Source organism: Lottia gigantea (genome assembly GCF_000327385.1).
Source record: "Lottia gigantea unplaced genomic scaffold LOTGIsca_129, whole genome shotgun sequence".
Taxonomy (NCBI): Eukaryota; Metazoa; Mollusca; class Gastropoda; family Lottiidae; genus Lottia; species Lottia gigantea.
The window spans coordinates 81,066-99,873 of record NW_008707410.1 but is presented as its reverse complement, the minus strand read 5'-3'; the positions used below and the strand labels follow the sequence as shown (position 1 = coordinate 99,873).

Below are 18,808 nucleotides of genomic sequence, written 5' to 3'. Positions count from 1 at the left end.
ACAAATCATTAAGAATGTCGTAAATTTCTAATAAGAGTCTTTTTAATCGAAACATAAATATCGATTCAGTCTTGATGACCAAAGCTTGTTTACTTCCGGTTATGGCGACTGCAACGTGAAGACTTAAGAAAATTATTCATTTCACAGATTGTCAGGAGTTTTAGAGTGAAATGGGAAGATCAATTCATGCAGACGAAGCCATTCAAAACTATATTGAAGAATTAATCAAATCTGGACAGTGGAATGTTGGCCTTATCCTTGGACAGGTGGATATAAATTTTTAATTGGTCCAAAATTTTTCCGTTTACTTTAGTTGTTCACTCTTGTAAAATTTTATTCGCAAGTTTCCTTTTAATGGAAATAGGCCTACAAATGATTTTTACATGAAAATAATAAGATCCTTTTGAAATAGGCTTTTGACAATTGTGTTTTATTTCTTAATTGGCAATTTTAAATTTGTCCAGGTAACGAAACAGAGAGATTATGTACTGCGGTTGTCAAGGACACCAGACCCAGTAGAAGATGAAGTGAGTGAGGAAGAAGAACTACCTGCAGAACTTCTCGAAGAATTGGTTCATAAGAAAAAAGTGAAAAAGAAAGGACCAAAGAAACCCAAATCATTAGATGATGTCAATGAAGGATGGGTTGCTACACATGCTAAACAGGTATAGTTTGATTGGTAGAAGACTACAAGATAGACATTGACATAGACATGTCATTTTCAAGGACTCCAATAAACTTGTTGAAGTGACTGTTAATGTTAAAAGTAGCCAAATGCTCATGCAAAACTTTACCTCTTTGCACACTGCTTGGCTTTAAGATGTAAAACTCCATTTCACAAAGTGAAAATTCATTTTATTTATTCCTTCAGGAGGAATAGAAGGGAATAGAACTGCATTATATTTTATGAAGGCAATAAGATAGAGAAAAGTATGGTGTAAAACTCTATTATTCTGTATATATTTGTAGGTATTGCGGATGTTACCAGGAGGTTTAGATGTTATTGGTGTTTTTATATTATCTCCACCTAATATATCTCAGAATGTTGCTACCAAACTTAGACAGGTATGTTTTATTATCTGGTCTCCAATAGTCATAATTTCTTGTTACTGAATGAGCTAATGACTCAGTATGGTCAATCTAATTAAAATAAGGTACAATTTCCTATCTTTGTGTTTTCTAGAAATATGAGAAAATAAAAATGATATGAAATTGTAATATGAATTTTAATTAGATTGTAGTGAAGTAAATGCTTGATTGCTTAACTAGAGCCCAGGATTTCAAGCAGTACACAGGATAAAATAATAGCTTCAGATATTTAGGCACAGTTTCTCCCTGTAAATTATGTATTGAAAAACCTCTACTTTAGATAGTGAATTGGGAAAATCTAAAAGAATTTTTTTAGTTTGAAATTGCTTTTACAAGAGCCAACAAGAGCTCTCCTCTATTTGGACAAATTTTTAGGCCTGTTTTGATACAGAAAAGTAAAATGTAAAACTCAATTTCACTTCATAGTAAGATTATATAATTGTAGATATTATATCAAGTACATAGCAGTTTGAACCAGTACCAGATATTAAATAGAGATAATGACATCACAGATAGAATCACTATCCATATTGACTCACTCACTAGAAAGTATCCTTTAGTCAGAAAATATAATTTTAATTTAGCTCCACTGTGATAGGTGTAGCAAAAAAATACCTTGTTTGTCACACATTGTTATTTGATATATTTAAATTTTCTTTACCCAATACTAGAATAACATGTAGAACATATGATGTACAAGACAATAGGGTGAGTATATTGACTATAGCTCATCTCAGTCTTCTGAAACGTTGGTCACGTTTTGGATATTCAATCCTCATCAGGTCATCTAGTTTGAATATGTGCTTGGATATCTATTAGTCGTAAGCTAATTTGTTTCTTGACTGGAGCTTCTCTCAGTTTGCAGACACATATTTTGGATATTCAATCCAGGACAGTTAGTTTGTTTATTTACTATAGCTGATCCAACTGCTACTGTAATGTCAATATAGCTAGTAATACTGTTTATTTTGGTATATCGTTTGATGAGAAATGTGAATTTTGTGTTCTAGAGTACTGGTCACCCAGCAGAATGGAAATATCAAGCTATCAATGATAAATGGATTCAACTCAACACTTCAGCATTTCTGGATATGAAAATTGCTGTACCTTCCAATAAAAAATCTTCCCCTTTAATCAAACAGATACAGGTACATTCGTTCATTCATCTGGAGTACAATCTTTATCAAAAAGATATTTGTTCCTCATATAGGGCATTAAATTGTGTGATAGACAGGCTGTGTTCTTCAAAGATATCAAGACAATCAGAAAAAAAAGTAAGCTCATACTGCTGTCCTGAAAAAATTACCCTTATTGCACACTGTCTATCCTCGTCATCAAACTGTGTATATGTAAATATGTAAAAGTTCGTTCTTTCTTTTATGTTTTCAGATAGGATTAAATCCGTTCTTCAAGTCTCTAACAAGTAGTATAGGTATAATCAATGGGGCAATACGCGAGGCGAGTGAACCACTAGATACTTCCAGTGGTAAGAAGTCACGTGGTAGAGATAAAGGACTTGTTGTACCACAGTCATATAATATAGAAATACTCACCAAACAGGTAAGAAAGCTTTATATCATTTCATTCATTCAATACAAACTAACACATCAAAAGACAGTCCACAAAAGTAGTCAACACAAAATATTAGAAAAGTTCCACATATTTCTACTATATACTGCTTGTGTCCATACTGAAATTCTAAGATGTGTTCCAGGTCAGGAATTTAGTACCCTGAGATATCTCATCTGAATTATTGTGACAATGTTTTCAAAGGTTGTTTTGTGCTTCAGTGGAAGTCAAAACATAAACCCAGACAGTCATCCTAGAGGATGTGAAGGCTGATAATGAATGTTACATATTACAGGCAGATAATAAAGTTTCAGCTCCTATATTATCAAAAGTTAGTTCATTAATGGTATTAAGAGGTCAGATAGTTAGTCGAGCGTTTATCCAAGGAAAACCTACTGTTGGTGATGCCATTCATGTAAGTAACCTGCAATACTAAAAACCAATTAAAGAATTTCTATATCAGAGGACAAACTATGGGCTTTTAGATTTTTAAACTGGATACGAAAATATGATCAATTCATTTAAGAAAACGTTGATATGATGAGAGAGAGGTATTTAGACCTTGGCCATTTGTGGCTAGATTTCTCTTGCTAGACACTGCACAGGATTGCAGATCCTCATTAATTCATGAGAAGAATAGTAAGAAACAAAACTCAAATAGGGATGCTGTTCTTTTTAAAGATTATTTATGTATGTCAGTGTTGTGTATTTATAGGCAGTAAAAGTTGATCTAGCTAGAAGTTTATTATCAAGATGTGAATTGTTATGTGAAGATTTGGCTATCACAGAACAGGATAAAGGTAAGAGTTATGGTTCCTGTCACTTCTGAAAATCTTTGGTATACCACAAAGTCAAGCAAGACTTTATATCAAGCATGCACTTGTGATTTTGCCTCATATATTAAGCGTTTACCTATTTCTAAATATTTTTTACCAACAGTTTATCTATTTTAGCTATAATACTTTTCATGATAAAAAATCAGACAAATGGTTCGGCTACAAGTTAATTAACTAAAATGTATCAATATTAGATTCTCCAAATATGAAATGCTTACGTTTATGTTTTGAGTATGCCTGAAACTGGATCTTCACAACTTCAATACTATCTGAGTAGAATTATTTGTGTGTTCTATTTTAAGCTGTAGAGTTATATAATACACCAGTAAGAGTGTTTGTTATTGTTCCTGATTCCTCGGTTGAGATATGTGATTATATCTTCCAAGATGAACGGACTGATGAAGTTATAGACAGAATTAAAGAATTATTAGACGTTAATTTAACAGAAGAAAATTTAGAATTAGATCTTGAAAGACCAGCAGGTGATTTTTTGGGATTCTTTAATGATTGTGTCAATTTTGGTTATTTTCTGATGCATTTTTAGGAAGATCTTGTTACAGGCAGAATCTAAGAATAACTTTATTTTTTAATAACTGGCATAACATGGGTTTATTTAAGTCCACCACTGAACTATTACAGAACTTATGGGTAGTGGACATCTACAGTTTATTTAGTTTTATTTCAATTCCATATATCTCATTTTGCTTAACATTAATGCAAGCTGATTTGAGAAAAGCATTAGTAGTTTACGTGAGACAATTAACCAAGGCCCTGTGTGCTTTAGGCTGTACAAGTTAAAAATCCCCTGACATTTCAAATTAAAAAAGACGGGTTACTAGATTGTGTAGTGTATTCTTAGTATTAGCCAAATCAAGAGCAAAACATAGCTTAAAACTTCATTATATTGATCCCAAAAATATATGCCAATCTGTTAATATGTTTTGATTATTATTTTGTATTATAGCTGAAGTAGACTGGATATCCACAGCTTCAGAACATGAGATTCCCACTGATATGGAGGTTGACACAGAAACAACAAATAGTAATTCTAATTTTGTTACATATATTGGTATGTTATTTTCCTTATATTTTCCTCTTGAAATGAATATTGTGCAGCCTAATTGGAATAAGACCAAACTTTCATTTCGTTTTTGTCAGCTTTTATTGTTAATAAAACCACTTCAGTTATGGTCTAAAGACAGTCCTATTGAACGTTTGTCAAATTAACCTTTTGACCCAACTAGATGACATCTGCTTTAACCAATCAAATTTTTTACTCTCTCTCCAGTGCTGGTATTTTGTGATGTGATTGTATTAAAAATAAAAGCTAATAAAAACAACAGAACGAAAGTTTGGTCTAATTTTTATAAGACTGGAATATGTGGAATAGTTTCTGAAATTGATTTTTAGAATCTTTCTTCTTAAGAATATTCTCTTTGTTGAGGACAGATTCCTGTTAAGTGAATCTATATATTTATTCTCACATGCCTTCCTAACAAAACAGATACAATATAAGATTAGCTTTAGACAATTGTTGATTATTATAATAGAATTATTTGATATTTCTTTCACCCCATTTCTACATTTCCTGTTGAGGATTTTATATCCATCACACAGGTCTGTAACAAGAGTTGAGCTCCTATCAATTATATTTTATGTTTGATTCCAGGTTTAGCAGCAAGTGGTATAGTGGCAGGCTTAGCTATGGTCTACAACTTTTATATAGCTGGTGGTGACAGTTAAACTAAAAATTAACATTTTAATTCAATTAGCCAATCCAATTGGAAGAATAGTCAGCACATTTCTATTAAAAAGTTTTCATAAAAACAAAATTATGTCTAAATCCTTTCAAGTTTTCAAAAATAAATGGTTTTTTTTCATATTGCAATGTCAATGTTAAATATTTTCAAAATTGTCAGAAGTGAGAGTAATACATGTTTTTCTGAAGTTCATCTGCTGTTAACTTTTCCAAAACAGTTTTTCAATATATTTCACCTTAAGCTTACTTTTCTTTATGATGACGTTTATATAAAAATATCAAAATATATCTTGTTAATTGGTGCACATAACCTCTTTCAACATTTTAATGGTTTGCAGTTGGTCTAGCGAAGATGACTTTTAAACGAACTTGGCACTGTTTATTGTAATTGTAAATAAGAAAGTCAAATGGGAATGTATTTATAATTGTGTAAACGTGCAATGTGATTGCTTTAAGGAAATAGATAATTTACGCTCAATTTACCTCAGACTTTTTATGCTGTATGCTGATAGGTGTTGAAGGCAACACTAGACTAGCTTTAAGGAACACTGACCGAACACTTACCTTGAGGATCATTTAAATCTATGGCACATTATTGCTCTGTAGACAGTATTCCAACTGGCAATTGACTGATCTAATAATCACTGGTGTGAGACTTCTATGAATAATTATAGTTGAAGACAAGTTGAACAAGGGAGACGAGTGGTTATTAATTTTTGAAAATGATTCATCTCAAATTCGTTGTTGCCTCCCTTTAAATGTTTAATAATTTTGAGATGTCCAATATTAATTGCATTTTGTGTTTTGGATTTGGTTATTTTGATTGGATATTCCTTAACAAGCATTATTTTGTGTTGTCTAGCTACTTTTTTGTTATTGGTTAACATTAATTAATAAAAAACTCATCAGATCACCCTTGGCACATTGGGCTGATAGTAGCTTAAAAAATAATAAAATACATAACATGTAGATATGATTTTTAAGAGAGTGATCAAATGTTTCTGCAGATTGATTCAAATTAATCATGTCTTTAATAGTGTTGGCACATAAAATTACAGATGCCCTAAGATAATAGCGGCAAAGTGAGGGGGGAGGGGGGTGTAGCGTTGAGATTGCGGTAAGTAGGGACCACAGAATTGTCATGAGGGATTAAAGGCAATTCTTTCCCCTTCCTATGTTAAGAGAAAATAAATTTGAAATAGGGAGGATGCTTAAATTGATCAATTTTTCACCAGAAACCGATCAAAATGAAAATAGACTTCCGCTGAGAATTTCAGCATCTATAAGAATGTAACGGGTATCGATTTTTTATTTAAAATACGGGGAAAATTGATGTTAAATTATTCAATTCAAGGGAAGTAACTCGATAGAAACTGAAGCAGAAACAGGTTATCATCATGTGACTTTATTATCAAAATTATTCAAGACGGTGGAGGTTAAAGTTACGTTTATCTATCCTTGAATATTTCATACACCGTCTTGAATATCTCATCTCGTGCATGTAAAGCCGTGTCAAAATGCATAATTAGTGATTGCACGAAAAAAGCGAAAGTACAGGAATTATATAGCAGAAAGACCTTTTATTAGGTAAATTTATTTTTTCTCTTATTCTATGGCATTCATTTGCAGGGTTGAAGTCACTGTCATTGGAATCGATGGCAAAGTGACCGCGAAAAAGGACAATTGGTTTTCTTGTTCTGTCCATCTATATTATTATAGTAGCCTATTCGACCACATTTCCTTGATAAGCTTTGAATTTTTGAATATTTGTAAAAATTTTAAATGAATATTTTTTAAATGAAAGACAATAGACAAAGGAATAAATTCGAGTGCGTTATTTTAGTACAGTTTGTATTGTTTTATGAATACACTGACTTTAGTTTATAAGTGCAACAATGTATTCCAATATATCACAGTTGGTTTGTACTGAGGTATATTAACTAGCATAGTGGTTATGATGTATTTTACACTTGCAAAAACGTGCAGATGTATTTTTAATTAAAGATAAGGGTCCATATTATCTAGGTAGTCTAATGGTTACTTAGATTAGAGGCTGTAATAGTTTTACTTGTGGTACTTAAGATTTTAATGAAAACAAATTACAACTCTTTATATGATGATACCCTGCTGTGTAAGAGAAAATCAATTAATTATGCTAAGAAATCTTTATAATTATGCTAAATTGTAGGACTCTTTTAATATTCTGGGTTTTTAATTGAGGCTTAAATCTGGGCAATAATATGGAACTAGTTTTTTTATGCTCATTTTTAATCCCTGGCACCCCTCCCATCAGTTCTTGTAAATACATTATCTCAATGACATCTATCCAGAGTCTATCCTGCCTGAATCTGGCAATATCCAGATATCCATTGTAATGAGTCCACTTGTTATTCAAATAACTTTCCTTAAACCTTATCCACCTTCCCCTATGCTATAGTTCCCCTTATCATCACTCTTTGCCCTCCCGTCCATATTGCCAATTGTCTAACCATAGTCTCCGTAATACAATGAAAGTTCCATCAATGGAAATGGATGATTTTTATTTATGATCCCAAGGAATTTGTTATTCTTTGTCCCCTAATTAGTGATCCCCCCTCTCCTCTACTCTTAAACTTCTAGCCTGAGTCTCAGATTTCAGGTGAGAATTCTATCAATGTAGATTGAAGATAGATTGTAATGTGGAACCTATTACCACCTGTTTCAGATTTCACGGTAACTATTCTGACTTTCATCCTTGATTAACATTAGCATAAATTTCCAGCATCAGACATCAAAACATTGAACACTACATGCACTATTGCTACCTCTAGTCTACTACAGGGTGTATTTTGAAATATAATTGTAATAAAGTGTTGGAATTTTTTTATTTGAATTTAGAATTTAATTAACTTAATAAAACTTGTTTTACTATTTCTACCGACATGAATAGAAAAGCAAAATTCACTTCGCAATATTTAAAAAAATCCAATTATAAAGCAATGGGATAAAAGATTTAGTCACAATTCTTGTTTGTATGAAGCTGGCACACATTCCAAGTCAGAATTTCAGATTTCAAATGAATGAGGTCACTGTGGTTACCTTAAACACCCTTTCTCCCTGAAAAAAGAGCCTTCAACTAGAAAAATTATATAACATTCAATTTGACCATATTTCATTTTACCTGTCATGAAGATTTTAATTTATCATTAATATATTAAAATTGTATAAAAAAAAAAAATTTGAGACCATGTCTACTATCCAATAGGATTTATTCGTACAGGGTCTCTATGTGTCTCAGAACAGTTGGACTATTGTATTTCTGAAATATACTATTTGGTTTTGAAAGACACAGAATTCCTTTAATATAATCATCAATTGTTAGACACCTTGCACTTTATTTGTAGAATTCTTTTTGGTTGACAGGTATAAAACAAGACATTCATATGTAGTTTTTCTTTCTCTCATTTGCTTGGTCATTAATTCACTTTTTCATTCATCCATTAAACCATCAATTTGAAATACAATTATATTGTCATAACATAACAGATAGTAGAGTTTTATTGTATTTCAAGGGAATTTTCCAGATAACATAGGTATTGTTTCATTCATTTAATCATTCATTCATTCATGCATTCTTTTTTTCACTCATTCAATTTCAAAAGATACAAGTTTATCATTGTATTTCAATGGAATTAATAGAGATAATACAGCCGTTGTTTAGAATGTAAATAACATATTTTATATCTTGCATACAGACTAGAATAATTCTGTTCATTCATTCTAAATTTCAGTCTAAATCAGTTATTGATTGTATTTTGTTGGTATACCTTCAATAGAAATAGAAATTTTTTAATACATTTCAATGGAATTTAGAGATAATACCGGCAATTTTTATCAAGGGTTATAAACAGGTATCATATCTTACAGACTGGAATAATTCCTGCTAGTCTGTTGATCTTTTTACATTCTTTGCAACAATGATTCATTCTTTTGAACTATTTAAAACTTGAGACTATAGACTTGTAGGAGACAAGGTTGTTGAAATTTGAAATCTAGACTATGTGGAATTTTCATCTGAATTCTGGCTTAATATTAGGTTAAGACCATTGAGAGCATTTGGGCCCTTATCAGGCAACTTAATACCAACAAGCAAGACTGACTTTTCACTATAAATAACTTGAAATTCCATTCTTTGTTGCAGTAAATAGTACAAGTTTTCTTTCCTGTATTTACAAAATATGCCTGGTTATAATTTTAAGCTACTGTTTTGTATGATTTTACAAGCTATGTCCGATTGGAGAATAAAAGTGGCTAACTGAATTTGATCTTTAAGACCTTGACTGAAACCTCCTAGTTTTATAGACTCATGCAGTAAATGAATAACAAATTGTTATTTAGATATAATAATTCATCTATTCCCATCTTAGAATAAGGGAAGTTTGTTAGTTATTGGAGTAAAGATGTAAATAGTACACCATATTTGATTCCCATGTTAATTTCATTCAAAGAAAACTTTGTATCTATCTTTTTCAAGTTTGTTTAAGTATTGTACACAGTACATCACCTGGGTTTTCAATAAAACAAAATTAGTTTACTTAGTCTCAAATAGTTAGTAAATACACACAAAGGTAGAAGTAATTACTTTAACTTTTGGATTTTCTAACTAAAAACAACATGATTAATGTAAAATTACCAGACTCTTAATTTGACTGATTTCTGTCTTTAACCTTCCTAATAGTTTCCACCCCAAAACAAGTGGGTTTTCAAAATGACAGTAAAGTTTGATTTTGATGTAAGCTTTTTAAACATTGTACTTGTTGTGCTAATTGGAACAAGTAAGATTATTCTTTTTGGCTGATGAAGAATAAGAGTTATGTAAGAACAGGTTGTTCTTCAAGGTGGCAAAAATATAGGCTGAAATTAAAAGTATTCTTGAAATGAGATAGAGATTTATGTTCTACTTTTTCTGCCATTGAAGGGGATAATGATGCAAAATGCAATAAGGAGAAGGACATATAGGCTTTACCACTGTTTTCCAACTTTAGAGGGATCAAGACTTATCTGAGTCTGTAGCACAGGGGCATCACCACAATCAACCCTGTCAGTGAAAAATTTTCCTTACATTTTCATTACATATGTAGACTTCATATATCTTGAGCAGAAAAGAAAATGTAAAACTAAACTAAAGTAAAATAAAAAATTTCATTCTTGCAAATATTAATAGGACTATACTTGTTTTAAAAAAAATCTCAGAGAAGCCCCTGAAGATAAAGATAATGTGTCAATTTGGTGTCATTTCCCATGAATTAGAGTATAGGTGACATTGAGTTTATAATACATGATGGAAAACAATTTGAGGGTTATCAGTCAAGCATGAGAGAGGTATAACTTACCTGTTGACTTAAGTTATTCACTGTTTTGGGGTTAATCTATCAGTTTTTAACATTTTTACTGATCACAATGTTGTTACATTTTTTTTTTAATATGAATAACAAGCATTGTCATTTGTTATTTAAAGATTTGATAACATGAAGAGTTTATAATATTATTCATATAAGGTAAGGTAGAGAAATTTTGATTCCAGGCGAGTGCTTTCGAGAGTCTGTTGCGTGTCAGATTTTATTATTTTCACTCACATGGAAATTGAGTTCTTCATTTGGCTAAACAAATATTTAGATGACTATATCCCTTTAAATGATGTTATGAATTGTTTTCTTACATGCTCTACGTTGTATCATAAATCTAAGTGAAATAGTTTTTAAAATGTCTTAATTTCTGTTTGATTGTTGGCAATTTGTTTATTTCCTATCTCTATCTATGTTTATTTTACTTGCCAGTAATTTTACAAAAATAACTTAGTTCACTTTCAGTTTTAGATTAAATTGTAGGCTGATGTTGTGTACATTACTTCCTACATATTGTTAAGGTGCAAAAATAGTCTATAAGGTTCGTTGCTTGTTGCAGATAAAAAAAATACAGCAGAAAATGTAAGCTAACAAATGAGGTATGGGTTTGGACACAATGTTGGCTCACTGCTCCTTTTTTTTTACTGTATTGATTATCTTACATTGTACCTTGCGCTGAACACCGTATCTCATCTCTTCGCACCCATAATACTTCAATCTGTCATATAAAAACCCTTTAAGTTATCATAGCTATCATATTTCCTATCTTTAATAATTCATTACTCAGTAACTTAATCTTATTGTATAAATTACATCACTAGCTTCATGGAGTGTATTAAAACTCCATTTAATTATTTTATTCATATTAAATGCCGTTAGTGTCAGACGGAAGGTCAAGGTCACAATGATCTTGATTATTGATTCAAGGTCGTTAATGTATTGTGCATTGCTGCACTCTATCTAAATCAGATTATAGTCTCAAAGGTTGATATTAAAGCTGCATCTGGTTATTGATAGGTCATACTGTTCTCATGAATAGAAATTATCATGGCTAACTCTCCTGAATCTGCATTTAACAATGCACACATGTTACTTTAATTTTAAGCCAAGTGCAATTGATGAAAATGGTTTAATTTAAAGGGATACAAGCCCATTTTGGGAGTTCATTTGGGTTTTGAATAAATAGTTTTCAGAAGTAATAGATAAGTATGAAAATCGCTTAATTCCTTCAAAAATACCAAGGAATTTTCACTTTCTATTTCCATATAATCCTTTGTCTTTTCAATACTTTCTATACTTTTTAACTTTCAAAAGCAGATAATTCTGGACATACATGGATTTAAAAGCCAAAATTTGCGATGTTGAGCTGCAAACACTATTACTGATTAGCTTAGCGAGACAATTCTTGTTTCTGAAACTAAGGTATGATTAATCAAACGGGTGACGAATCTGTTCTTTTAATAAATTGATTGTTTGTTTTAAAATCAAGCATTACAATGTTGGTGCTGAAATGCACCTGAAACTTATTGATAAAAGTGACTAACTAACAAAAGTCATTTGACACAGTGTGAGACTGTGAGGCTATATTATGATATAAGATATTGATGATAACTATTTTGATGATAACTATTTTGCTGGCAGGATTCTGAATCTGTTTGAGATATAAACAATATAACTTGATAAACTCTTGATGACCACCCAGATTCATAAATATTATTAAAATAAAATAAGATTTGATCTGTTTAGAATACAAAATTTTTTCTGGAGATTTTGGTTCATAGCTGTAGGAAATATTTTCTACTTTTATTGTATCCATTTTTCCCATTGCTCACTACATTGCATGACCACTTGTCATTGATGCAGATCAGAGGGGTTGAATAGAAAAAGTGTGAAATCATAGTTTGTAATAATAAACAAAGGCCCTGTGTTCTATAGACCTGTCAGCTGATGTTGGAGGCGAAGTCTTCACACATTCTACATCATTGCACACTGCATGGTATTACAAGTGAACTATGGTTGGAAAGAATCAATCAAATACTTTATATCCTGCATATTGAATGAGAAAAATTTAGATGATGGTCCCTGTGGTGTTGGTTCCATGATGTTATAAGTGATGGCTAATTTTATAACTTGCACCCTGTGTAGCTAGACTGTTAAAGTTAATATTTATATCTCTGAAAACACAGCTTGACTAATTTGTCCAATACATTCAGATTTATGTCTTTAATCTCAATATTTTCTAAATATAACTATTTTTGAGAAATCTTTCAGTATTCTAATACATTGATTTAAATTGATTTATTCAGACAACCTCCATTTGTTCATGTATATGCCCAGTAACAAATATTAGCTATGTGTACTTGGAAAGGGATGCTGAGTTGATAACCTTTATACCAAAAAGAAATTATTATCTATGTGTACTCTATGAAAACCATGCCAAGAAGACGAGCCCAGTTGCTGAATGACATCAAGTAGTTTGGAAGAGTATTTATCTATTTCATAGATTAGAGCAAGTTTCATATGAGAGGAAAATTGGTCTTGTTTATCAAAGGCTTTGTTTGGAAACTGGCTTATAAATAAATCAAGCTATGAAAAGATGAAATATATAAATATATTTTTTATGAAATGTGTTAACAGTTTAAAACATGATGCTACAGGAAATATATAACATATTTTATTAATATTCTTAACTACATGCAGTTTTCTCTTAGCTCACATAGTGCAGAAAAGTAGGACGTTCGTTCGTTCATTTAATTTTCTCTTGTTATTTCTTAATATTTTTAATTCATTTATGAGTCAGTTGATTTCAGCCTTCGATATTGCAGATCTATTTCTGATCACCAATTTTGATTTCTTTAGTTTTTGATAAATTTGAAGAATTGTGTTAAAGCGATTGTAAAGAGAATTTCTAAACTTTTTATGTTTTATCAGGGACACTAATAGCATTAAGTTGCACCATTCCAATTTTGATTCACACGTCTGTTCTTGAAATTCCACTAAAAGTAACATGACACTAGACTGGAGCTACCAGCAGCTACCATTAATATATATGCAGTTAGCAGTGACGTCATAAAACGTGTTAGAGTGGAATTGCAAGAACCACAGACATCGGAAAGAAAATTTGAATGGTGCAACTTGATGCATTCCCATAAACATAAAAAGTTTAGAGAACCTCTTTACAATCCCTTTAAGAGATCATTTCATAGAGGTTGCTAATTTTATATGATAGGTGCTTTGAATTTTTCACAATGCTGTAATCTTGTGTTAATCACATAGAGTTCCATGTAATATTTTTAACTTGTGGATGGAGCTCCCTGTCTGTTTTTAGTTATTGAGGATCACCAAAATCCCTTAGCTACATGACCTATTTCTTTGAATTTAATATGCATTATTCTGTATATACATTTTTTTTTACTTAATCATGACCAAATGTATAAATTGGTGGCATTTGTAACATGTTTTTGTCCTGTTGTATTATTTTAAATGTAACCTATGATTCACACGTGGTGACTGAGTGTTTACACTCAGTATTTAACACTAATACCATAATATTTTTAATATTGTGGTATGAAAAGTTAAAATAACATTTAAATATTATCAAATTAAATAAAAAATACCACATGTAGAAAAGAAAAGGATATATTATTAGTCAGGCAATGTTGATAGTGATTTTTTTTTATCGGGAATTTTAACAAAGCATTTTACTTTTGATATTTTAACAAAATTAACATTTAGAGGGGATATGTGAACAGAGTCCCAATAACATCTTCTTGACTAAAGATTATCCAGAAGTGTCTTTGTTTTTATTTGAAAGTAGTATTACTTAGTATATTTTGGATGCAAATTAATAATTACAGATATCATAATTCGTTTGAGGTTTAACGGCATGGAGGAACACTAATAATGTATTTGTTTAATTATTGAAGAGCTAGACTTAAGATTTCAATTTTTAAAAGTAATATAGATTCTTTGAGAGCTCCATTAGCAACCATATCCCTTTAATAGATAAAACACAGCATGTGTCTAAAAGGCAATGACAAAACATGTCAAGTGAATTGTCAAATGTATTTATGACTCTGTGTGAAGTTATGAGATGATGTTTTTTTGATTGTGACAAGTTAGAGATGTGACAAATTGAATCAAGATTTGTAAAGACACTCTGACCTTACTACTTTTTAACAATGATGAAGCTGTTTAACACATATTCTTTCACTTTCTTTTTTTTTTTAAATCCTGGAAAAACTTAAAGTGGCAGTGCGTTTTGACTTGCAAACTACAAACTTAGTTTGGAAAACCAAAATGTTTTTCCAAAGTAACCAATAATTAATGAATTCTATGTATTGTTCATCAATTTAGGATTAATTAGTCTCATTATTGACTTATCATTTATGTCAAGAATTAACAAAATCCAAAAGATTCTGATCAATGGGAGAAAGGAGAAATGATAATTTTAGTACTTCGTTTATTTATTTGCAGCTCTTGTTATTTTGAAGCTGACCTGCACAAAACACAGCCACTTTAATCATTGATGAACAATAATTTATATAAATGTTCGACAGTTTTCACAAAATAAAATCGTGATATTCAATTTTACTGATTTATTACACATGGAAATTTTCATCTTGCATCGTATAAATTGTATTTTTTATTGTTAAAATTGATAATTTACACTTGAAATCAATTTTACAAGATATATTGCTTGATACTTTTCCTAGTTGAGCCAGTTACTGTGTTTGTTAATCAAGAAGTTTACACAGGGTATAGGTATCAAAAAAAAAAGGACCAAATAGATGAGGTCAAGACATGATAGGATCACAATTTCCTTGCATTTATATTTAATTGTATATGTACAAGAAACCCAATTGTAATTCTGAAAGTAATATGGTATTAAAGCAAATATTTAGACAACTATGAAATTGTTTAAATTAGATTTTATATTTCAACCTGTAATAGTTGGTTGTTTTACCTTTCTAATTCAGATTGGACTGATGAAGATAGGCACCACCATGCATTGTGCCATGGAGTAATTTTTGACAACGGCATTGCTATAATTATGCTATTATTAAATGATATTTCCTTTCTGTATCTTTTCAGGTCTTAAGATGAATTTTCTAAGATGACACCAGTATGTCTTCGCATTGAATGGAATGAAAAGTCTTGTTTATAGCAAATTATCAGGAAATCAAAACAAGAGGTTGTGACTTTAAAGAAATCATCCAGATTACAGTGCCAAGTCTTTGTGTAATGAGTGTACTAAAGTAAAAAGCCAATGCTGTTATAGGAACTGTATTTTAAAAGGCTTGTGATACTGTGCAAATATGATGTAATATTTTTTCAGTGCAATATCAACAAATTGTGTTGTGAAACAGAAATTGTATTGTGCATGTTGTGATCTAGAAACAAGGTATGAAATTGGAATAGTAAAAATAGAATATATATTGAATAAAGAATGTTGTGGTTGTGATGATTAATAATTGTGATGACTTACGGTTGTGTTTTTAACAAAATTGAATTTGTTTTTTCAAGTGAACTTTACATATCAATTGTTGTGTTTTGAACAAAAGTGTTATTGCGGCTAGCTTGTTCATGGTTCTATATTCTTTGAGAATGGTTGTGTTTTGAACAAGATCTTTAAGCTGTGTTCACCGATAAGAGATGGTTATGTTTTGAACAATATATTTTTTTCATGTTAGAGGAGAGTTTAGATTTGATGGTTGTGTTTTGAACAATTATTGTAACATTTTAACAATATTTGGTTGTTTATGTAAACAGCAACACATTTATCTTTCTATCACTGTGTCTTTGTTTTTATGAAATTTATGGTTGTGCTTTACACCTTTGTTAATAGTTCTTGACTTCAGGGCATGGGTTGAATTTTATATTTTAATCTTTAAGTTTTAAAACCAAAAGTGATATTATTTAGCCGTTTTTAAGGTGAATTATTTTGGATTCTTGTGAACTGAGCGCGATAGAAAGTATATATATTACATTAACATTTTAACTTTGTGAACTCTCTGAAAGTTCTGTCAAGTTGATAAACCTAATCAAATTAACATATGGTGTTGAGATGCCCATTCACAGCGTAGCATCAAGTTTTAACGAAATTAAATTATTTAATAATGCAATAATTTAAGACAAATTTATGGATTTTAATTTCAAATTGAAATTTTATTGTTCTGAATTTGTGGTTGTGGTTATTTTGGGATATTATTTTAACAAAATAATCAAATTTTATAGACCTTTTTTGGTGCCTAAAAATTTCATAGATTTCTGTAATTTGTGTAACTGCTATGGAACTGAATTTCTGAAAATGGCTTAAAGCTATAGAAATTTTGAAACAAATTACTAAAAGGTATGACTTGAATTTGTTGTTCAGAATTGGGAGTGTGGTGAAAAAGTTTCAAAATGATTAAGTCACAAAGCAAGGGTAGGATTCCAGTTTTGAAAAATGGAGCTGAGGGAGAAAAGCCAAAATCTGAAGCCTCCACAAGCAAATCTCCATCTGTTCGGCCTAAATTATTCGGTGGTAAAAAGACAGACAAATCAAAGGATGTGGAGAAAGCAAAATCAAAAAGCGAAAAATCAAAAGTGAAAGATGAAAAAACAAAGGATAGAGAAAAAATGGAAGAGATCAGACGTCAAAAAGTTGAAGAAGCAAAAGAAAAAGAACGCCAGAAGAAATTGAAAAAGGAAAAAGAGAAAGTGAAGGAAAAATCGGAAAAAGAAAAAAAGAAGTTTTTTAAACCTAGTGAGAGAACTCAGTCAAAACTTGGATCCAAATCCAAATCCAAGATATCTCAACCAGGTAAGCCTTTATCATTTTTTAAAAAATGGACATTTTGTCATAATTACCGATATGGTATTTCTGAATGTAAAATTCTACACTTACTTATGACAAATTCTTACCATAGGATTTTTATCATTCTATGAAGGGACATATTTTATAAAACACCTAAACATCCCAAATGTTATAGAATATAGTCATCACATAACTTAGATATAGTATGAAACATTAAGTTGTTATATGACAAACCAACTGGAACCCTGTGTGTTCCAGGCTGTGTATATAAGATTCCCTTGACAGATTTAAATTGAAGTGGGTTTTTTTTTCCTCATTGCACACTGCAAGATGTTGCCTATCTTTATTCTCTCAGGGCAGTATGTAAAATTCAATTTTATTTTGATGATGGAAATAAAAGCATTAAATGGTGTTGGTTGACAATCAGTTCAACAATTTAGAATTTGATTTCACGGTAGTCAGAATTTAACGGAGAATGATAATTTATGAGTTTTAATATTATAGTTTTAAAACAACAGAATGACCTTAATTCTAATGTTTTCTCGTAATTTAACGATTTTCTTCATTTTTCCATTCATCTACCAGTCAGTATTGTGTAAATTATTAATGCGTTGCCTTGTCTCGGTTGAGTATAAGCTGATATTTCAATTTGTAAATTTAGATGGTTTGTAGTTTATCTAGATCTAGTTCAGAATATTGTATATTAAAGCGATTATAAAGAGGTTTTCTAAATTTTGTATGTGATAGCAACAATTTGCACCATCAAAATTTTCAATAAGACATCTGCGGTGCCTGCCATTCCACTAAAACTTAGTGTGACTTCATTAATCCTAAAGGGCCTTATTGAAGCATATTTTGCAATTAGTGACGTCATCAAACACTTCTTTTTTTCATGGAATTGCAGGAAACACAGACACCTGACTGAAAATTTGAATTGTGCAAATTCATGCTATCAATGTCCCTGATATACATGAAAAATTTAGAAAACCTTTAAAAATCTTTTTCATATCTATTATAGTCATAAAATACTAGCATTTTGCTTGTTATCTTGTAGGTTACTACTAAGTAGGCCTACTTTGACCGTAGAATAGCTACGGTTTTCAGTCATTAGTCTTATACCTATGCCCATTCATAAAATCAGTCATCAAAATGGACAAGACCCTGATAATCATCAATGATATCCCTGAGATATTGTTACCTTTACCCCTGAGGACAAAATCTTTATCAGCCATGTATGATAAATAATATACAATAAAATAGATTTTATCTCAATTTTATAAGATTTTAATGGATGTTCATGATCATAATATAACAAACTTCTATAAACTTACTTTATTTGATCATAGAACTAATTTTATGTTCACAAACCTGG

General features: G+C 30.7%; 2 protein-coding genes across 2 annotated transcripts; both read left to right on the top strand.

The window, feature by feature from the left end:
- The first annotated feature begins 103 nt into the window (after nt 1-103).
- LOTGIDRAFT_238055 (hypothetical protein) lies at nt 104-6,165 on the top strand. The gene is made up of 12 exons (XM_009048807.1): nt 104-266; nt 465-665; nt 970-1,065; nt 1,535-1,638; nt 1,761-1,797; nt 2,100-2,237; nt 2,479-2,649; nt 2,954-3,073; nt 3,374-3,458; nt 3,797-3,976; nt 4,459-4,563; nt 5,164-6,165. The coding sequence occupies exons 1-12, from the start codon at nt 171-173 to the stop codon at nt 5,235-5,237; spliced, it is 1,407 nt and encodes a 468-aa protein (XP_009047055.1). The 5' UTR covers nt 104-170; the 3' UTR covers nt 5,238-6,165.
- Nucleotides 6,166-17,042: 10,877 nt separating this feature from the next.
- LOTGIDRAFT_172221 (hypothetical protein) lies at nt 17,043-18,501 on the top strand (the record flags this gene model as incomplete). The annotated part of the gene is made up of 2 exons (XM_009048806.1): nt 17,043-17,442; nt 18,491-18,501. The coding sequence occupies 2 exons, from the start codon at nt 17,043-17,045 to the stop codon at nt 18,499-18,501; spliced, it is 411 nt and encodes a 136-aa protein (XP_009047054.1).
- Nucleotides 18,502-18,808: the final 307 nt, after the last annotated feature.